The sequence below is a fragment of the Sebastes fasciatus genome, chromosome 2, assembly GCF_043250625.1.
Source record: "Sebastes fasciatus isolate fSebFas1 chromosome 2, fSebFas1.pri, whole genome shotgun sequence".
In the NCBI taxonomy this organism is placed as follows: domain Eukaryota; kingdom Metazoa; phylum Chordata; class Actinopteri; order Perciformes; family Sebastidae; genus Sebastes; species Sebastes fasciatus.
In genome coordinates this window covers 7,150,111-7,173,617 of record NC_133796.1, presented here as the reverse complement: position 1 = coordinate 7,173,617, position 23,507 = coordinate 7,150,111, and the positions used below count along the sequence as shown (strand labels likewise).

General features: G+C 40.2%; 1 protein-coding gene across 1 annotated transcript in view; it reads left to right on the top strand.

The window, feature by feature from the left end:
• The window catches only part of LOC141783216 (neural-cadherin), a 335,373-nt gene that overhangs the window by 210,355 nt on the left and 101,511 nt on the right, over positions 1–23,507 (top strand). Inside the window, exon 26 of the mRNA XM_074660373.1 lies at positions 8,475–8,752. Coding sequence (XP_074516474.1) covers positions 8,475–8,752 — 278 coding nt within the window. The remainder of the gene's footprint in view (positions 1–8,474; positions 8,753–23,507) is intronic.

Below are 23,507 nucleotides of genomic sequence, written 5' to 3'. Positions count from 1 at the left end.
CTAATGTTTTCCTCTTCTGTCAATAATTTAAAATGTCTTATTGGCATGCCAAACCCACAATAAATGAATCATGAAGCATGAGTAAAGCCCTCTTTTGGGTGTGATTGAACAGGATGGGACCAGTGTAGTCATTTCTCTGTATATACATCACACTGGCAATACATCATCCAGACTAGGCTTGTATGACCACGCCCCCTTTTGGGGGAAAACAATCCCATATCCCTCGTAGACAGCAAAAGAAGAAGTTGAAACATATCTCCAAATTTCTACATTGAAACATACTGGTAATAGTAATAACGCTGTGCCGAAGAGTTGCTGTGTAGTTATAGTTAATAAATCCAAAAACTCTGATTTGTTCCCCTGCCATGTCCTAAAAAAAGATATATTTGAGGGGCTTTATGGCTCCAAGCTATAGACCAGACCAGTATTGCATCATCGTTGAGGCTGCGCTCCCTTCTGGGGGAAAGAAACTCGCTGTCACAGGAGAGAAAGTGATGAAAAGCTTTTGTGTAGCGGGTTAACCGAGGCTTTCACATTGAGATTTGAGTCTCATACGATACGTTAATATTCACTATCAGTGTGCTAAATGGCTAAATGATGCCGGTGACAGTGAATAGCACGGTTAGCTATTGTTAGCTTGAGTGGGAGGCTGCTGCAGTAATACAGTCATACATTAACGTTATAGCAGCATCAGACTGTCGTCTCCAACTAAATCCTAAGTCCACAGATCAAACAGTTGGCTATCAACAGGCTGGTTATTTACAGACAACACTTAGCCTGACATGATTCAATCAAATATGTAGAGATGTCTGGATAAGCAATATCCGGCCACTGTGTTGGACGGGGGAAGACTGAAGAGACATGGCGGCGATCAACTTTAATTTATTAAAGTATTGTCAACGCTCAGGTTCAGGCAAGGTCGCAAAAATAATTATAGACTTGTGTATAAAACAAACTTGGTATAACAACAGATGAATGCATACAGACTTGTCAAAATTATAAACATACGTCAAATGTCATTGAAGTATATGAGATCTTCGGTTTTCTATCCCTCAAAAGGGGACGCTGCCTTGACTTTATGCAAAGCACCATATGTGCCGGTCTGATGTATATGATTAGGTGTGTTGCTGGATATCAAAAATCAAAAGTTATTTTCAGGTGAATATCTCAGCTGTCCACCTACTGCTTTTTAATCACCCGACACTCAGCATGACGCCGACTCCACCGCAAACCCTCCTTATACCAAGATGTCTGTACCCCCTTCTCCTGTCCCTCCCTACCTCCTCCTCCTTCTCCTCCTCCTCCTCCTCCTCCTCCTCCTCCTCACACTGCAGACATTTCTACACTGCATGAGTGTGTCTCATTGGTTTTTAATGTCAACGATTTGAAGGATCCATTATCCTGTGCTGGGAAAGAGACGGCACAGAACTCGACCTACATTAAGTAGAGACCCTATTGACCGGACCCCATTTTTACATCTGTCCATCATTAATGATAATGCATTCACATTGCATTATAAAGACGGTGAACATGAGCTTCTTACTTGGAAGTAATACTCCTCCCAGATTTTTCCTAGTATGAAATAAAGGGGGCTGTAAAAAATATAGTACTTCAGTTCGTCACAGTCAGTTTAAATGGATCAGTTAAAATACATTCCAATGCTGGCATGTATTCATGATTATTGATTATTGTGATGTATTCAAGAAAGTAGAAAAAAACATCAAAGGAACTTCTCCTGCAGCATAATCCACCTCTTAACTTTCCATTTGTGTGCTCAGTATGTTCCAAATATTTAGATTTTCATTTAGATTCATTTGATTTTTTTCGGTCCATTCTCGTGAACGCAATATTTCAGGAACGCCTGGAGGGATTTTTTTCAAATTTGGCACTAATGTCCACTTGGAATAAAGGATGAACTGATTAGCTTTTGGTGGTCAAAGGTCACTCTGACCTCCAAAAAAAATGTTTGGCCATAACTCAAGAATTCACTTGCAAATTATGACAATTCCACACAAATGTCTAACAGGATAAAATAATGAAGTGATGACATTTTGGACAGACATGGATGTAAACTGCAACTTGACTGGTTGGCGGAGGCATACAACCACAAGGTGGTTATTCTAGTTTTTTTGTTTGGCCAAACGCTGCTCCCATATTGCAAATAAGTTCATATCACTCTCCGAAAAGTTCCGACAATCATGACTATTATAAATGTTGTAAATAAGGATTAAGGCTGAGAGCATTTTCAGATTTAGTGTCAATATGAAAAGTTTCTACAGTATATGGATACCAAACACTTTTGATACCTTATTTTGACACTTCTCGATACCTAATAATATAGACACATTTTGCTCAGAAATAAATTGATATTTGCTACCCAGCCCTAGCAAATATATAACTACACTTTTTTTTAGCTACAACATTTATCTCTAAGTCTCTACTGAATATTATGTTATTTTTTTTTTTTACATTCAAAGCTTCTATTGAGGTTTTCAAAAGAAGCTTTGGATGTCTGTCGAAATATTTTATGATGTAATCACTCTACAAAATAAATTTAAAATCCTCAAACAAAATCCTGAAAAGAAGAAGAGAGAGAGAGAGAGAGAGAGAGAGAGAGAGAGAGAGAGACAGAGAGAGGGCATTATAAGGTGGATTATTGCACGTGATGTTTCTGTAAATTATTAATAACTTACTCAGAATGCTACCACCACTATGCAGCCACCAGTAGAATCTACAAATAGGGTAATAATAATAATATTGCAGAAACATCAGGTCTAAACAGAATGAATAGATATGCAAAAAAAAAAAAAAAAAGCTGCACAGCATTCGAATGTAGATTTAGAATTTTAATGTTCTAATATCTATCCTCAACCATGCCATCTCTGCTGGCTTCCACACTAATGTATCTCCTTTCCTTATAATGGCTAAATGGTACACATGACACCTCTTGTTTTATCAACTTGACATGCCGCCTTTTAAGTATAATTGTTGTGCTCAGTTGTGCAGATTGATGCATCCATACAACGTTAAACGTGAACTCTTTAAAGGGAGATACTAGCATTATTCTCTCTTTTATCTTACTATCTTAGCTTTCTGAAGCTAAATTCTCTGTGCTCCCATTTTAGACTGGACTGGTTTGTAGGAAAACCATTCTATGTATAAGGACACTGATTGGAAATCCCTGTAACATAACTATGAGTGTAATCACGTTTTGCACTCGCTATACCGTCCTGCAAACCAATCCGTTCTTAGGAGGGCAATAAACACCACCTCCACAGCTTGTTTGGTGAATTAATCAAGCAAACCTGTCATGTAACACCCGATGACACATATAGCCTCTGGAAAGAGGGTTCATACATACAGTATATGATAAACTATAGGCCCCATTTGCGTCATTAAACCCCCACACGCCCCCTCCATGTTTAATTTACTCTGCACAAGGCTGTACATACTCACATTAAATGAATGACGTATTTGTGTTCTTTCCCTATCCTGGATGATCTATGTGATTTATTATCTAATATAAACCCTGTGACCAGACATTTAGGAGTGATTTTTGACGGTGACCTGACTTTGGAGGAGCAGGTAAAGAGAGTTTTACAGTTCTGCTTCCTTCGGCTTAGAAAAGTATCAAAAATCAATGTTTTTATTTCATCTCGTCTAGACTATTGCAACTCTCTTTGTACCCGCCTCGGTCAAAACTCAATCTCACTTTTTCAGCGTGCTCAAAATGCTGCAGATAGAATTTTAACTGGCACTAAACCAAACTAAACAAAGCGACCATATTACCCCAGCATACTGTGTATGCACTGCATGGCTACCAGTAAGATTCAGAATTGATTTTAAGATTTTACTGATTGTATTTAAAGCACAGAAGGGCCTAGCTCCGAGCTATATTGCTGACTCCTGATGAGCCAGAACGCAGCCTTAGATTCTCAGGTATGGCCCTTTTGGTTGTTCCAGGCTCAAGGCTAAAGGCCTTAACACACCCGAAGGCATTTTTTTCCTGTGACTAATTTGCACGTCAATATATATTTTTTCAAACTGTTGTTTTTGTCATGAATACTTTGACACAGAACTAGAATTTTACGTGGCAAAAATGTGACATACTAGTGCACAGAATGTGGTTGGTTTTCTGAGCTTTCGCACAGCAAATAAAGGCATCAGCATCAGCATGTTGAGCAGAATGGGTTGAGTTGAGCCTGTATTTATAAAATAACAACACGGAGGCTCCGTAGTGCGAACCAAGACGGCAAACTTTATTACTCCTTTCAACCTTGACAAAGGCAGCGCAGACCAGATCCGCATCTTCCGTTCTTACCTTTCACAATAAAAGCCCTAGACATATAATATTCGCGGGCTAGTATTCCACATCTTTGTGTGGTTTATTCGTCACACCTCTGGTGTGTAAAGGCCTTAAAAGGTGACTGTGCTTTCTCTATTGGGGAGCCTGTACAATGGAGCTAACTACCTGAGGAAATTAGGCTAGCTAAATCTGTTCTGTCTTTTAAAGGCACAGACACACCAATCTGACATCAAAGAACTAGTGGCAATGAAGGCCGAAAAGTTGTACTTGAACACACCGCAAAGACTACAGCCGACGGCCAGTTAGCACGTACGTTCTGCGACTGCATGCGAGGAAATAACTCTCCACACCAGCAGGTGGCGGTAGTATTTGTCATTCAAAAAGGGTAACAGGAAGACCGAGGACGGCAGATATACAAACTGTTGTTATGATACGTACATGAAACAAAGCAGCGTTTGCAGACCATTTTCCCAACACTCTCACTCACCACTTAGCTTCATTCCAGATGGCCATGTCATTGTGAAAATATCCGTGTATTGGAACGATCAGATGAGACAAATATGAAAAATGAGAAGAGCCTTCTGTGTGCGCCGTCTTGACTTTCTCTTGACTTTCTCTTGACTTTACTCATTTGTTTGCTTTCCTCACTTCTGTTTCTCTTGTCGTGCACTGATTCGCTTACGCTGAACAGCTGATCAGAGTGATTTCTGTCACCTATTCAACATGCTGAATCGTCCAGAAAAACTCTGACACGGGCAGAATAGAGCCGACGGTGCGGGACACACCGCAAAAACTAGGCCGACAGACGCTCACCAACGGCCCCAAACTGGCTGACGGCCGACCGCCGGCTCGGGTCTTAAATCCCGTCTAAAAACACACTTTTATAAACTGTTTTGAAAAGTTTTGAACTGTTCTTTTATCTGTTTGCCTTATGTATTACCTTTTATTATTATTATTTTTTGTGGCTGCTTTGGGATTTTATTGCATGTAAAGCACTTTGTAAACATTGTTTTTAAAAAAGGTTATTATCAAGGGGATGCAGTAATGACGCCTGTAGGTTAAATGAAAGCAGGACGTTTTGAATGGAATAACCACCACTACTTATATTGGCAAACGGACAGTGTTTGAAGATCAAATGATATGAGACATCAGTCAGCAATAACAATGATCCATAAAACCCCAACCCATATCAAAGTCACAGCCACTGCAGCACAGGGCTATTTGGTGGAATAAGTGGAATACATGTGAACTGCATGGTTAGTGAGTGCAATCCAGTCACACTGAATGAGGTCCAATCAGTCCAGAACATTGAGCATGAAGTGACCTTCTTTCGGTTCAACACGTTTCACATCGAGTGGGTCTGTATGTGTATTTATGTGTGAGAGTGCGTGCATGTGTCCATGCCCCTGTGCATGCCTTCTCTACATGAGTCCATGCATACATGTATGTAAACTCAATAGAAACCACCTTGACCAGTGTCAGTCTAACCAGCCATCCAAATGCAAACACACCAACCCATATCCCCCTCGCACCACAACACTACACTACATATTCAATTTAATTTCCATTTTCCCTTCCAGTGCTTTATCAGACTGCTCAACCCAGAGAGTCACAGTTTCCTTTCTGCCTCATCACCGTTTAGCCCACTTTTTCAGGAACTAGTGCAGAAAAACAGCTTGACTTCTTTGACCTGAACTGCCTACTGTACTGTAATACATTCTCCCATTGAATCTGCACTTTCCACGTCAACATCCTGTTGTTTATCTGTGTGTTGATGCGTATGCACATGTGTTTATTGGTCTGTGTAAACGACATTAGCCAGACATTATCACATTTACAGTTAATAGCTGATATTATGGATCAAGGATTGTTTGTGTTAAAACTCTTTCAGCTCCCGGGCTGGGTTTTGCTGTGTTTGTTTTGCAAATTAACTCAGGTTGAAATGGTGCTAATTACATAGAATAAACTATTTCATTTAAGTACCATTATCACTTTCACTAAAAGCATACATTATGTTTTGAAGATGGTTTAGTCACCATATGTTTAATCTGAAAATGTGACACTGTTTGTGTGGATAACCAATCAGTGTTAATGGTAAATGTAGTCAATTGAAGCAATTAATTCAGCAGTGCATGCTTAGAACTACATTGACCGAGAAAGCTGAGTTCTTCTGATCGCCGTGCCGTGTCTACATGTACCAGGATGCATTGCACGCAAGCTTCTGACCCCCAGGGTCCCCGCTGGCCATATCCTCTTGCACGACTAATGCAGCTGCAGCCTCTGCTGCATTTCTCCGGCCGAATACTCTGGCTCCAATAAATACGGCTGAATACCCGAGTCAGCCAAAACACTGTAAAATATATCCTGGTCCATAACATCCTCTGCACTCATATTTTGGGATATCATTTTTGCTGTTGGATACGCAGCTAGAATGCAATACAAGCAAAGAGAGCAAGGAAGTTCTGTGTTGTGTTTTTTAAACAGTTTTAAACTTGTTTTTGAGCAGCATCTAGAGCATGCACGCCCCCCATTTAGGCGTGCTTTTGACTTTTCTGAACATGTTTTTATTTATTTACTAAAGTGACATGTGCCACATTAAAGCCGTATAATCGCTGCTAAATATCCCTTGATTCTTAAGTATCAAAGTATGTTAACATATTCATGATATGCAGTTGAACATATTAACAGCCTCCCTCCCATCTGGTGTTAACATGTCTGTTGCATCCATATTGGACCTACCTGGGTTAAATTTAAATGGGATATTACAGCATATGCTTCCCGTCTTAGTGAACTTAAGTTCACATATTTTCCACTCCACTCCTTTTAATTGTTTGGACATGTAATGAAAGGTATAATTTATGAAACTTAAGTTTTTACCCAAAATGCAACCAAAAAATGCCCTAGCTTATAGACTTATGTCATGTCACAGGGCGGCAGTTTCTGTAGGGACTTTGCTTGGGAACCAGGGGGTAGCCGAACCAGGTACGGAGTGTGGACTGGTAGCTGGAGAGGTGCCAGTCCACCTCCTGGGCACTGAACCCCGAACTGCCCGGGGCGCTGTGCTGCGACGACCCATCATTCTGACATATCTCCACATTGATGCATGTGCCTGTGTGTGTGTGTGTGTGTGTGTGTGTGTGTGTGTGTGTGTGTGTGTGTGTGTGTGTGTCAATCATGACAAGTAACAACATATGAGAAAAAAAAATGTGCCCAAGGGGTCAAATAAATAACATTATTATTATGATTACGCCTGCAGCTGCTTCATTGTAAAAGCTGTACAGCACTGTCAGTGCTGCAATATGAAAGCAGTGCAGATACATGTACATGGAAGTGCATGAGATTAACTGAAGTACTAACGCACGGTGTTTCATTATGTTGTTGTTATGCCAGGTAGCGTTTTGTTTTTAAATTGGATTTTAAATGATGGATACAAAAGTTGAATGAAACATTTTAACACACTTGCCCACCACTGCAGAGACCGGATTCATTACCAAGCTATGGTGCTTCTGCTTTGTCGGTTTCCACTGATTGAACACAGTTGGGAATGTTTGTGGGTGGGAAGCTGGTGGTGGATCCTTGTCACTACACTAGCATCTCCTACTGGTAGGTATAAAAGCCTTTACACACCGGGGGAGATTTTTTTGGTGCGAATCATTTGCTTTTTAATATATTTTTTTAGGGCTGTCAAAGTTAATGTGACAGTTGCGACAACTTGCAATTTTGGAGGTTGAGCTAGAGTTACAGTAAGATACTGGCATCATATGAAACTAGAATATCTAAGGAATCCATTGGTACCAACCATACCATGTATATATAGACATATAATAGTCAAGACATTAAAATGTCTAGATAATAAGTAAGGAATAATGTTGCATGGGGTTTATTTCACAACAATGACCCGCTAACTGCACATTATCCTTCTTATTACACAGCAACTTACTTAACAAATCATTAATGGACGCAAAAATGATCCGCCAGAGTTCAACATCAGATCTGTGTCCATAGCAACAGTCTGTTATAAAGAGATAACAGCCCATAGAACGCCAAACAGATATTAGACATATAAGAGTATTGCTCATTTCCGCGGCATGTATTTGTCACATTTCACCTTGTGTTTCACCAGAATCAAAGCCAATATCTGGTTTCTACTCTGTCTTTCTCCATCCAGCTCCAGTCATTCCTGCAGGTCAGTGTGTCCCAAATCCGGGTAGACGAGTGCCCGAGCTCGGAGTGCGCCGGTGCCGGCGGCTGCACCAACGTTTTGAACGTGCGGGACACGCCCACAGTTGTGGACTGCGGGACCATGAGTCTCGTGTCTGTGACAGTGGAATCCACAGCCGTGTGCTCATGCCCAGGGAGAGAGCAGTCCCATCAACCCTGCACCTCATATCCCAGAAACCCCTGCTTCAATGGTGGCGTGTGTGTGGACACTCAGCATGGCTACAGGTGAGTTGAAAAATGAGCGCCATACCCGAAACAGAGCCCGAGGGGGCAGGAGTTTAGTAGCAAGCCATCAGTTTTTCTAATAACATGCAACAAATGACTCTTGTTATTCCAGCTGTGATAGCTACCAATTGCAAAATGTTGATAGCTGAATGCCCTGAGGTAACACAACGTGTAAGAATCGCTGCAGATGAAAACAGGTTTATTTCTGATCATACTTTCACTTTATCATGGCTAAAAAAGACAATAACCTAGGGCATCAGTGCTATTTAGTTTCCCTAGTCATTTACAGAAGAGAGAACTTAGAGCTTAGATATGACCGAAGTGAAAATTACTAAAAAGTAAAAATATGAAAACATGAGTACAAGGATGCAATATTCTGAAAGTTAACATGTAAATGCGGTGGTACCACTGTGGGTTGATTTGACTGAAAATTGTTGTATGGAAGTGTGTAAACACACTATGTATTAAAGGGAAACTATGACCATTTTCAAAATTCATACATGTTATTCCTGTGGTCTAAGACAGTCCAAAAAATATGAGTAAACATGAACAACTCTCTTCCAAATCCAAAAACTAAAAACTCAAACTTGTGTCATTGGGTATAAAAGTGGAACTGCTCCATAGATGATGAATTGGGACAGATGTTCTAGATGACACTGAGAGCACCCAGAGGAGTAATCTGAGTATATGGGAACATTTTCTGTTTCGCAACTGACAACACTACAATTGAATAAAGCTAATTTGGGTATAAAAAAACTAAACAAACATTCTTTAAGTTCACAAAATCATGCTCCGCTTTCATTGTCTATGGAGCAGCTCCACACTTTAAACCCTATGACATCAGAAGTTTGAGACCGACTGCTCTGGTTTCTGGCTTTGAGAGAGAAGCAGCTCATGTTCACACATACTGATTGAACTTTCCTAGGCCATGGAAATACCATATTGGAAATCTACTTTAGGTGGTGTTCCCCTTTAAGTTTGTTCCTTGACTTTGCCTTAGCTTTTATTTCTCACTGAATCCGAAAGTGTAACTGTGGTTTAGGAGATCAGCAGAGTGAGATGGAGTGAGCTGGGACAGTGAGAGTGAGCTAGTAATGAGGTGGCGATCGAAAAATCGTAGAAAGTACAAACGGTAATTTTGGACATGATTGTATACTAGAATCTCTCTCTCTCTCCCTCCCTCCCCTATGTGTTTAAAGATTACAGTTGAAGCCATGTTGGGAAGTTATTTAAGAGGCCATTCTTATTATTTTGTTGCTGGAGGGTCTCTCTCTTTGTTCTTTGCCGTTGTCTGCTTATGGAGGTTATAACCTGAGATAATTATTTTAACCTTTGTCTTTAACCTGCTCTCCTTAAAGTTGAAGCCTCATTATGAGGGTATAAAGCCAATGGGTCATTTGGGTCTCACTTCTGAAAAACTGTGCTACACAGTTTGCAGTACTATTGAATTATTTCAGTACATTTAACCAAGCATCAATCAATCACCATACATTGTGTTTAGTTTAAGAAGACATTTTCAAATTTCAAAGTTCAACCATTTTCCGTTAATTAACCTCATTGGTGCAACTGAACCAGGAAAACTAGTACAAAATAATTGTATCATCACGGTTTTATTACTCAACACTTTATTAAGTGTTATTAAAGTCATAATTTATGAAATATAAATGCATTGCCATTTCACATGCAGGACTTAACACCAACTTTTAAAAAGTGGTAGCCAGGCTGGCAAGCTGGCATCCGCTTTTCCTTGCCAAAACTGAAAATAGGGTTGCCATTTTTGTCACCTTATATTTTGAAGATATTATGCAGTTTTACGTCTGCTTAATAATTACAATTTTGCGAACGGCGGTGTCCATCGGCCCGTGCCAGCTCTTGCAGCCACCACCTCATCATGTCGTTGATCTGCCCGCTTGTGTTGCTTCAATCTCCATTGCTCGTCTAGCCCCGTGGTTCTGTAGAATATGCTACTTGGAACTTTTGAACTTGATGTATCACTTAACGAGGTGTTGTACATGCTTTGCTAATTTTCCGTCCAGCTAAAAGATGCCGGGATGCTTCGCCTCCCAAGATTTCACAAATTTCCTTTTTGTTTTTCGTTCAGGTTCATCTTGTTCTTTGTCAGTTGAATCAATTTGCACATCTGTCTGTGATGTTGACGGGTTAGACAACCTTTTCACCCCACAATCAAACAACTTAATTTGCTTCGCCATTGCCTGTGCACACCCGAGTTAATGCCCCAATGCACGTGCAGCGTTGTCCGGTTCTGGTTCTGACTGCAATATTTAAATATAACAAATGCAACAACTATTCAAATGTATTTATTTTGGGGCGCACGTTTTGCTGTTTGCTGTCCCTGTTTTTTGAAACGTTAAAAAGTGGTTGCCACTAATGATAACCAAAGGTAAAGAATTGGTTGCAGATTTCTCAAAAATGGTTGCCAATGGGATGATAAACAACCATTATGACATCAATACAAATGCAAACAAATACACAAAATTTGACCATACGTTTTGTGCGTCTTATTCATGTACATTTGTGCCATTCTGGATAAACTCTGTTCTTAATGTGCAAAATGATTGTTTAGCTAGTGTAATTCGATCATCTCTTACTCCTGTTCTTGGTGGATCAATGTTACTTACATTATTAACTGGAGAAATGCACTGATGAGATAATGATATGAATGGTATGAATAATGGAACATTGGCACACTTTTTACTTACAGTTGCATATGAATGCAGCTTTTTATCCCTTCTTTTTTTAAAGCTCAAGATGTGCCCTTTGTCACATTCACTCTAGTCTTCAAGAGCCCAGTGTACACTAAAAGCATTAAGTAGTACAATGAAGTACCTGGACATTTCTGTCCATCAGCTTCCAGGAAAAACACGACTTTGTTGTTGTGAGGTATGTTTACTGTAGCAGAACTGACCTAACCTACATGGAGACATAAAAACTTGATATCATGAAAAGAAGAAAAGAAAAAAACACTTCCTTTGTGCTGTAAATCAAACCATCATCGTACCCGTTGGCAGACAGAATTGCATAGGGAAAGCGAGACTTATAGAGAAACAATCTAAACACAGATGGTGTCATTAGTCTGTAGCCGTTGCATTGTGCAATTGACATTTACTCCATAATAAGTTAAAGCAAAAAACTTCTATTGCCACGATAATTGGTCCAAAAAAGCCCTTCACTTCCACCATTAAAGATCCGAGTCGGAGGATACACAGAGCATCAGCCTGAATTACACAAAGTTAAATAGGGTCACCATGTCTCCTCTACCACTAGAAGCACCAAAGAACTTATTTCATCATCATGTTTGCAGTTAAAAGGATTTGTTGAAACGCTCTCACCCCACTTCTGGCCTTGTTTACAGAGTGATTTATGCTAATGAAGACGCTCTCCTTCAGTTCACTTGTTTGCCGGGAATTCGAAACAAGAACTGGCAGGATGTGACAGCTAACATACTTGAGTTTTCATCTAGTAGGAGGTTGTGAACGGTTTGTTTCTATTTATAACGCTAGGAAACACAAAAGCAAACAAGAGCTGTATTTTCAGTTAGACTCCGCCAAGAATATTCTGAAAATCTCATTTTTCATCTGCAAGTCAGACCCCATAACAGTAGAAAGGCCAGGCAGTTAAACCCTGTCGGGAACTGCAGCACTGATGTCTGCATCCACCAAGACCTTGTAAACTAAATGCTATGAAACCAAATGCTGCAAAATCTGAGCATGGTCCCCTGACAGTTAATGGTAAACTGAAACGTGTGCTTTTATAAAGGGAAAGTGGGGGAGATATAATGCAGCTTTAACAATGAACAGTTGGATAGTGGACATGTGGCTAAAAGTGTGAAATCTTTGATTTGAGGTAGTACAGTGGAAAGCAAGAAATGCCAGTGTGGGTAAATTGTTAATATTCCTTTTTTTTGTTGCCTAAAGCTAATCGTTACCAAACTGTCCAGTTTGTGTTATTGTCTTAGTTTGAAGTTGAGAAGCATCACCAGGTTTCAGAGTTTATGGTCATTTCACAAAACCATTAGAGACAAATCCTGAGAAGAAAAAGTAGAGCAGAACTGAGACAACATGACTGAGTTTAACCAATTCAAAATCCTTTGCATTAGTCTTTCTGGCATCTTCCAACCAATGGTTATTTTCGAGGCAGAGTTCAACACTAACCATGGCCCAATGGCCTGTTGCCAGAAATAGTTACTCTGTGGCCACTGAATATCCCCTGTAGGTGGCCCCCTGTGGCCACCAAGTTTCATCAGGTCTCTCTTTAGACTGTATATCCTTTGTAGTGTGAGAACTAAGAGACCGTCAGGGCTGTCAACATTAACCCGATAAGAATGCGTTAATGCAAAACAGTTTTAAAGCCACTAATTTCTTTAAGTCATTAACACAATTGATCTTTTGAAGGTTGTAGCCGGCTCAGTTTTTAAGCTAGAGAGAAGGTACTGGTATCATATGAAACTGTAAAAACCTAAGGAATCCATTGGTACCACGTCATACTAGCTTGTCGGGAAGGAGGCTAAATAATACTTACAATACATTTTCAACAGATACAAATATGTGCGACTAATCACGATTAACTATGGACAATCATGCAATTAATTGCGATTAAATATTTGAATCGATTGACAGCCCATTTATTTAAGTTGGGTTAAATTTCCTTTATTGTATTGTTTTTATATTTGGGACCCCAAAAATGGGCCATCAAATTGAGGGCCTTGGTGTCCCATAGGGGCAGTGCTTAAAAATATCAGTGTCTATCCCTGTTCAGGGTTTCATTTGAGGCGTATTTTAATAACCCTTGTGGAGAAATCTTCCCTCTGAATTTGACCCATCCTATTACGGAACAGATTGTAAGATTTGTCTCACCAGACAAGCAGTCCCGTTCTCCTTTTCCCTTGTACTTCTGCTTGACATCGTGGTGTCATCCTTATATCAGCGGCAGTTGCTTCTCTGTCAACATGTCAAAGCCGCAAAGAAAACTCGTGTTCCACTTTCACATAATTTCCTGACTAGACCCACTTGCTATTCATGCTAACGTCTGCATCATTTTCATTTAGCTGTTTTTCTCTGAGTGCCCATATGTATGCTCAATACATTTGTATTAAAGGATGAACGCAGCAGCCATTCAAGTGTTGAATTGTAGCTGGAGGCAAGGGAGCCTCATTCAGACTCAGGCATCAGGAGGTTGGAGCTAATAAGGGTATTTTTTTACAAAATAAATGTTCAGACTGTCTTCAGCTGTCCCCAAGTTGTTTTCCCTCAAATTCTATGAATCCAAGAATGCAAAGACAGGATATTTAAGAAGTGAGTGGGCAGAGTTTGATGAGAGGTAATGTGAATAGTAAATCTGTATTAAACCGTCCTTGGTGTTAATACATAATTTACATATTTAGAGAAGATTTAGCCTGAAATTAAATGTTGAATATGAGCCTGAAAAGAAAAGCTGAAATGTTTTCAGCATCCATCTCCTTGCAGCGAAACCTTGTGTTTTATGGTTATATGCTGTAGCCAGTTAATTTTATACTTCCACTCCACTCTCTCGCCACTAACTTTGGAAAGCACGGAGAACTCTCAGAACATGATGTCTCAGTGCAACCCGTCTCCTACAAATAACATTCATATTAGAGGTCTTCAGGAGGAGAGCCTGATCTAAAACGGACGTGTGGAAATCGTGACCGAACTTCACATGCTTAAATTAAAAGAAAAGACCCTGTTCAAAACAGACCAGAATAAACAGACCCCATCCAAAATGTGGTTGACCAGAACAGACCCAAACAGAGAGGGAAACATTAACACTGGCAACAGCATGGTGCCCGACTGTAATCGAAAAGAGTAGCAGGAGAGTACATGTCCTGACTATCAAGATCACACTTCACACTCGCCATCTCACCTGAAAAAAAATATCTTAAGCACTATATGATCTGACGTGCTAGTGAGTCCACTGGGACCTACTCGGGCTGAGTTGGGTCCTGAGTCTGGTCTCAGTTACTAGGAAAAAAGTCCACTTGGTAATGTCCTATAGGGTTAAGGTTATGCTAATTTGTATTTGTGTTTAAAACATAAACTATGTTTCAGTTGCCACAAGCAGAAATAGCAGGGAAAAACAATCGTGTGATTTCCACCAGCTCTGTGAGGCTGTAAATAGGCACTAATGTCAGCATGCTGATATACTCACAATGACAATGCTAACATGCTGATGTTAAACAGCTATTAAGTAAACCATCTTAGTTTAGTGTTAGCATGCTACATTTAGCTAAATAGCACTAAACACATGTCGTGCAGATGTCTGCACCAGCTCTGTGCAGGCGCACGTCTCAGCTCCGTCTCGTGGGCGTAACCGCGACATGAAGCGTTTATTTAGGCTTCAAGTTTACTGAGCAAACTGTTTTCCCCCACTGCGTCTCTCGGCGCAGAGTAGCAGCTGGGGGCCGATTAAGAGTAGTGAGTGAGGAGTCAGCAGTAGGGATGTCACGGTGGGGACATTTTCCCACCGGTTGATACGCTTGTGACAACACCGGTGTTACCGATTACACTGGATATTTTAGACGAAAAGATGAGGTTCAGTGTCTGTAGAGCGCTTTTACGTTGGATGGCTGTGTGTCCGACCTCTCCAGTCGAGCTTTCGCTGCAAGGCCGCAGGTTTCAACCCAGCGTCGATGTGCCATGCACACCGGCTGTGGCCACTCCGTCCTCCGCACGGCGATTGTTTCATTAACCGTTATCAGGTTCCCTTTTAGCATTGGGTTTATATCCAAAATACTGCCTTTGCTAGTTCGCTTTGACACCAAATCCTTCGTCATCATCTTGTCTGTCAACTCTCTCTCGTCCCATGTGTGAAATCTGACTCCTCCTGCTCTGAGCTAAGACACTTTCACTTTAAGTTTGTAGTGACTGTATTGATAACACGGAGCTGATATGCGAAAATAAACTAAGTCTAGTTAGCAGTCAATCAATGGCAGCCTCAAACAGGCAATAAAAGGTGAGAAAGTGTGAGTCGCTGCAACCACAAGTGTTCCTTGAGCATGCAGCTATAAATGTGCACCCAAAATAGTATGCAGTTTGGTGCAGCAGTATGCTAGATTAGCTATGGACAGACACAGAGATGCACACTCATACACGCACACATGCGACAGATCTCCTGATACTCCTGGCGGGGAATAATAATGCTTCTGATTGCAGTTATGTGCTTTCTCAAGGGCAGTGTTCTCACTTGACTGAACAAATCAAACTAAAGGTGAGCAAACATTAACGTGATCTAACTTCATTCTTCTTGCCTCATGGTGTAGTTTACAATGCCAACACTACCAACGCTGCCAAAACTGCCAACACTTCCTCATTCAAATTTGAAATCGTTTCACTGATGTTCAGCTGTAGCAGCTGTTAACAACCGTAACGAGGTTCAAGAATTCCCCTCAGCATAAATAAAAATACTAATTGCAACTTCATTTCAATTCACCTCGTCTACAGTTGCAACACATCAGCAGAGACAAACAACGCGCTCCGCTGTTAATGAGCAAAATAAGTGTGAAAAGACCTGGGAGTTGAAATTAAGAGCTCAGCACTTATGGGATTGTTAGAACATTTGATGCCATAGTATTAAATAAAAGTTTCCTTTAGTGGCACTGGGCAGGTTGGTTTGTTTTGATGTGTTTATTTCCTTCCCATTTTTTAATCACCGACATCATTTGAGAGAGAATTTGCCTCTAAACTAAACACAGTATGAACACACACGCACACAGTTACACACAAACACCACAGGCATTTTGCCTTCATCTCTCCCTCACAGTCTCAAAAGCATATGCTTTGAGGTTATGTTCATTCCTTTAATTTCCTTCTAATCCCTCCCTCCACTTCCATCTACTCCCCTGATCTCCATCTCGTAATATACCATACCACGGCCAGACTTTACTGAAGTCAGGAAATTAATAACTTGTTGAGTTTAGGCTTTTAACGTGATACCGACGTATTGTCTTTGTCTTGATATTTCTCTGATATTTACCTTTGACCTGAGTACTGTGCGATACTTATTTCCTACCTAACCAAATAGCTCATCCCACATTGCACAGCTGCAGCATTTGGGATTCTTCATGTCTGGCAGAACCAAAAACGACTAACACTACAAGATGTTTACTGATTCCGATTCACCAACATCCAAACCTTATGACAGGCCCGCTATCTCAATGTGTGCTTTCTTTTTCACTGATAACACGAGTCGCTTGGGATTTGGGATTGATGTAGGATTAGCTATGTATTACCCATACAAACACATCTCTAATGTCCTGAGATTATTCATTCTTGAATGCCTTTCCAATTAGTTCACCATACTATTTGATGTGACATTTCATTTCAAGCATCTCAAACAGCAAAGATTTCATATCTTTCATTTCAATATTACTGGAAATTGTATTAAATTACAGTATGTGTGTCCAGAACTGATACGTCAACTGGTATGTTAACTTAACTGAAGAATAAGATGGCTTTCCTCTTAAGGGCAAAGTGCTCACAGTGAAACCTCGACTTTTCAAGAGTTTTCACATCTCTACATGTTTGATGTAGATCTGACCTGGCCCGGTTGAGGCCAGCTCAACTTTGATTTGTAGCACATCACGCAGCGACAAGCCGTCAGTTTGTAGCTTCATGTCACCAGCTTCCATTGAAAATGACTTGTAGCCTTGTTGCATTGTTGCTCATAGTTTGAACACAGCGTCCGATAATAATAATAATAATAATAACAATAGGGCTGTCAAAGTTAGCGCAATAATAACACATTAATGCAAATTTGTTTTAATGCCAGTAGTTTCTTTAATGCATTAACACAACTTACGATTTTTAGGCTGTAGCTGGCTCAGTTTTAAAGCTAGAAGATATCATCATCATCTGAAACCATTGGTACCAACCATGTCATACTAGCTTGTCGGGAAGGAGGTTAAATAATGCGTCAAACTTACGCTATATTTTGGCGAGGAAAAACTGGCATGGCCATTCTCAAAGGGGTCTCTTGACCTCTGACCTCCAGATATGTGAATGAAAATGGGTTCTATGGGTACCCACGAGTCTCCCCTTTACAGACATGCCAACTTTATGTAATCATGTGGAGTTTGGGGCAAGTCTTGATATATTTGACAAATCTCCCTTTAAGGTACATTTTGAACAGATAAAACATGTGCGATTAATTTGCAATTAATCACGACTATTTTAATCCATTGACATCCCTAAATAATGATAATAATGACAATAATAATAAGGGCAACATCATTCAACAAACTGATAGTGATTGACATTTTCTAGTGAGTCTTTTTAACTACTAAATATGCTGCAGCTGAGTGGCTAATTAGCTATCTAGCCTGCCAAATTGTGTTAGCACTCCTCCCAGTGGATGTTTGTCTGGTAGCTCGGTCAGCAAGCCAAGGTGCAACACAAGACGTGTCGATGCGTGTAGATAGGAAATAGACTTCAAAGTTGACCTAGGTGGCAGTTGAAAGTCTGTTTTTATCTGGCTGTGAGTCAGTGTCACTGTTAGCCAGTGATAGAGTGGTGACAGTTACTGCTTTGTGCAAGTAACTCTGAAATGAAATGATTTAATTATGTGTATTTATGTAGACACAACGTCATTCTCACTGGTATATATATGCACAGACATGGGGGGCTGTCTTGAAACCAAATATAGTACAAAGTACACATTTCTCCATGGTGGGTACTGATTTTCTTCTCATAAAAAGCATTGGCCATGCCATTTACACAGCAGATCTGTATGCTGTAGCAGAATAAATACACCGTTTAATATCAGACTTTAACATAGATCTGACCATGCAAATGGTATAAAATTATGATCACGACTTGAATAAATTAAAGATTTCAGCTTTGAAGTGATAATGTGTAGAGGAACATCTCCTTGTGCAATACACGGGCAAGGAACCAGTGAAGCACATATACCAGACCTTGGAAGAATTTAGACATCACAGAAAGAAAAAAAAACAGTAGTAGCGGCTGCTACTACAGGTGTTCCATGCGTAAGATGTTCAAATACTTTTTTAATCCTGAAGCACCAGCACAGACATGTGTGTTCATCCCCTCCACGCACTTACAGCACATACTCCCTTTGAACATATGTGAGAGCAGATGAACATAAAGTCTCATCGCACACATGTCCACTAAGCTTTCTCGCTGTGTCTTGTAGAAGTTAATTTTACCCTTCGGCTTCATTTAATTAGAGGCAGCGAGTGGGAAGTGCAGGATTTCAGTGTGGCTGGCTGGAGCCAGCGTGTAATGTGGCTCACCACTGGACCAGACCAGGATGACTGGATAATCCCTGGATTACACACATGCACGCAGACACACATAAATACACAGTTATTAGAGATGTGGACTTTTTTTTCCCCTCTCATTCTCTCTGTGTAATCTAATCTGCAAACAATGTTGCATTGCTTTGCATATTAAAACACCTTTATTACCCTAGTTAACATACTGATGGAGCAGATATCTCGATACCTATACACATCCCTCAAAAGCAAAATCACATTGTCTCTTGGATCAGATAAGTAATCAAAAAATGGAGGTCTTAATGCAACACATTCTCACTCCCAACTTGTCTAATACCGACGCTTGGTCAGTGGCCCTACGCTTCAAACTATGACGCTCTAGATACAAGGGATGCTAATTTTGAATTTATTTTCTGTCCAATAGCGACACTTATTAACTGTTAAACTACAAGATTAGTGCCTTGCATGCAGAAGTACTGTGGTTGAGGTGCCTACCAAGCCGCCCATCTGCAATGATAAACCGATGCACAAACAGGTTAAATCCATCATTTATCACCGGATGCGCAAAACAGACAACCGAGTCCCCAGTTCACCCGTCTGGGAGAGTTACTGTAGCAACCAGGATGCTGCGTGCATTGTCGTGGACACGTGCAGCCACTTTCCCAGTAAGTCTCCACCGCATCAATTAGTTAAGCTGCGAGGTTGTCAGCATTGTGTCTGCCTTATCATCTCTATATTATCAGTAACATTATAGCTGTGAACATATTAGTGCAGTGTGGTTACAGTTTATTTGTCGGTGAATAAATGCTACAACTCCTCAAGACCCAAGCCAAGCTCCCGTGTCTTGCCAGCCACCTGCTGAAAAAGTGAAGGGGGTTAGCCCCGAAGCTAGCAACAACATCGGTCTCATACAGACACTTTGAGACATGGGCAGATTGTTTATTAATTGTCTATATTTTATAGAGATTTAATACATTTTGCTTTGATTGAAACTTTTCAAATCCGTTTAAACTCAATGTATTAAACAGAGAAAGGATTTTCTATTGGCCATATTGTTCTAAATGTCTACGCTAGAATGGAGAGAAAAAAAACAAAACCTAAACCTTTAATGGAAATATAAGAGACGGTGTTTGCGAATGATAAATTGCAGCGTTTGCTGTCTCTGAAATATCATGTGCCGCATGTCTTTTTGTGAAACGTGAATGTGGGCCAGAATGAAAGTGCAGAAAATGTTTCTTTTTGAAGTATCAGCCAAACAGATGACAGGAGAGAACAAGGCGAAGCAGACGAAGTTGTCAACCCCGAGACACAGATGCCATATGATTGTCACATTTTCAATCACACTACAGTACCTGAGCTCCGTAACATCTGCTGTGTGATTCTCCAGGTTCAGAGGAAGAGAGGAAGCCAGACACGGAATGTCAGGGATGGAGAAAATGAGGATAGAAAGGGGGGAGGGAGGGGAGGAATAATGGAAATAAGAGTTACAATTTGCAAGAATACAATTTGCAATGTGCAAATACTCTTGGCACTTTATTCTATTCTAATTATTTATTTATTCCGTTATTCTTTTATCTCGTCTCGTTTTTATTCTTGTATTCATTGTTTTTATTGCGAAGATTTTTAATTTTTAATCTTGTACTTTTATTGTTCTGCACCTACCCATATGCCACCTACTGTGTTCCCTCTGTCAATGATGATTGTGCAGTATGAATGTGTGTATATGTTTCGGTGGACTGCAGAAACTGAATTGCCCTTCGGGGATAAATAAAGCTCTCTGTATCTGTATCTGTATCTGTAATTCAAGATAGAATTGCTGCAGGGTAGTTTTCTGTTCTTAGGCTTTCAGATATGACCCCACCCAAACACATACAAACACACACAAACAGATTATGGCCCAAGATTGAAGGAAGAACATGCAGATAATCGAGGCGCTGGGATTAATAATGAGATTAGAGGAGTGAGGGGGTTGTGGGTTTGGGGTGGGATTACAGCTCCCGGTCCGACGTTAACAAACACAATTCCCAGCAGACAGCGAATGAGCAAAACAAAGCTGCCTTAAGAGGATTGGAGAGCTTGGCCATTGTGACTAAAACTATGTCTCGGATTGTCTGGCGTTCAGAGAATTAGGATGACATTGCCAAAATGGAAATACAGGCATGGATGTTTTCCTGGATGTTTTTCTAATCATACAACAACCACACAAACTATGGGTCTATGTGAACAGAGTAAAGGTTTTACACATTTGAACACCTAAGTATTTTTCTATAACATTTAATAGTCAGGACTAAATAAGCAGCGTTCAAATTTAAAAATATTTTAAAAACATCTTTAGGTTTTATTTATTAAAGCTGCAGTGGGTAGAATTGGAAAAAAATAAGATCAAAAAAGGTTATTTTTAGAAAACGGTTGTAGAAAATCCTGACAGTAGTGCATGAGACAGGTAATCTGAAAAAAAAGACATGCGCCTCGGTGTCCTCCGGTGCTCCTAATGGCATCTTCAAGATTTTCACAAATCAGAGGAAAACAACCAATCAGAGCCGAGCTGGAGCATTGCCGTCTCTGAGCAGCTGTCAATCACTCGCAAACTCCGACCAAATGGTCAAACTAGGCAGCGCTGATCAAATATGAATCAATATTCTGTTACTATAATGCCTATTTCTCACCTCAAATGTTTTCAGAATCATTTTGTAGTGTGTTTAGCTGTAGAATGAGAAGGTTTGTGACCCGGCAGCCATGTTGAGATCAAGTTGAGGAAATACCAAGCACCGCCCACCAGCCAGAGCACAGCCAATAGGAACACTCTCTCTCTCTGAAATGATAGAGATTTTGATGATAGATTTTTTAAACAGAACCATGAGGAGGTGCAGAAGTCTAGGTTTCTCTCGGAACACTTGAATTAAAATATGCTGAAAGGTTATTATGGAATTTTTGATGCCAAAAACGTTCTGCCTACTGAAGTTTTAAGAGATTTATCACTCAAACAATCTGATAATTTGCTTCCTAAGTGCAAACAACCCCCTAAATGTCACAAAATTTAGATTAAAATTTTGCTAAACTCCGATTGGTGCGAAGGAGCATGAGACATCGCCCACTTCAAACCGGTGAGAGCAGCACAGGCAAAAAGTAAATACAGAAAAAGTGAAAGAACTGTTGTGTGTGTGTGGAAGACTCCATCATTAAGAAACTTTAAAGTCTAACTGAAATTAAATTATTTTCTGCTGAGAAGTTAGTGCATGTATCCTGGGTGTTTGTTTTCTCTTGTGTACTTATTCAGTCAGTTGTATACAGTAGAAATTATGTAGAAATTTAAAGGGGCAATATACGACATTCAGAGCATATCTCTGATTCAGAGTCTGAACACCGGTCAACAACGGTCTCGAACACGGATCTCCTGGTTAAAAGTCTGGTGTTTGTTGGACCCGCCTACCATAAGTGGTCTTTCTTGCTTTTTATACTACGTCACTAACTCTTACAGTAGCATTTATACGTGGATGTGTTTACATTGCAGTCAGTACAGGATACTTGGCGTATGAAAGACACACGAAAATCAAGAAAGGCGCACATATTGCACGCTAAACGCCTTGTGCATTATCGCGGCATTTATACGCCTTTTTGTGGGAACAGAGTGGGAATTTCTATATACAGTATGTGTGTGTGTGCATTCGTCTGTCCTCTTTCAATCCTGGACCAGAGCCGACACATGAAAATGAGCAAGACGAGGAAGGAATAACTTGGATGAGAAATGAGCTGTTTACCGAAAGGATTGAGATGTGTGTGTGCGTGTGTTTATGCATGCACATGATTTTTGCAAACACGCATCTTTGTGTGGTTTTAACAGAATCCACAGGGCTAAAAGTGTGAATAACATAAACCAATGAGGAACTCACGTATTAGGAGCGGAGCAATTGCTCTGGAGAAATACCTTGTTTCTCTGAGCTGTGTGTTTGTGCGTAAAGTCAGGATGGAGGCTCTGTATGCGATTTGTATATTAATATTTTTATGATTACAAACAACGGGTGGATTGAATTGGTGGGGGGGGGGCGTTGCAGAAATAATGCAAGGCTTTCTCATTAGATTCATATACAGCTACTAAACGGAGGGATATTGAGAATCAGATAAATAAGAAAATTATTCGCGGTGTGTGTGTCGAGCCTTGAAGGTAAAATCCAAGTCGACACACTTCGAAAAGGTTAAAAAACAGCTGTTGCTGATTATTTCCTGGGTTAATTTGGCTTCTCTGTGGTGTATTTTTCTTTTCCACCTGGATGACTGGTGATTGCAGATTAGATATTTCATCTGGTGTGGAAATAATTGTGCAGCCATCTAAAGCACAGTCAGTTGTTTTAAGTAATCAAACAGCAAAAACTTCTTTGTTGATGCTTCTCGTTGTGCTCCATTCAGTCCTTTTCAATACTGTAATGTCTTTTGGGCTTCTGTAAAGGTGCAGGATTGTAATGTACAGTAACATACAATTTCCAATTTATA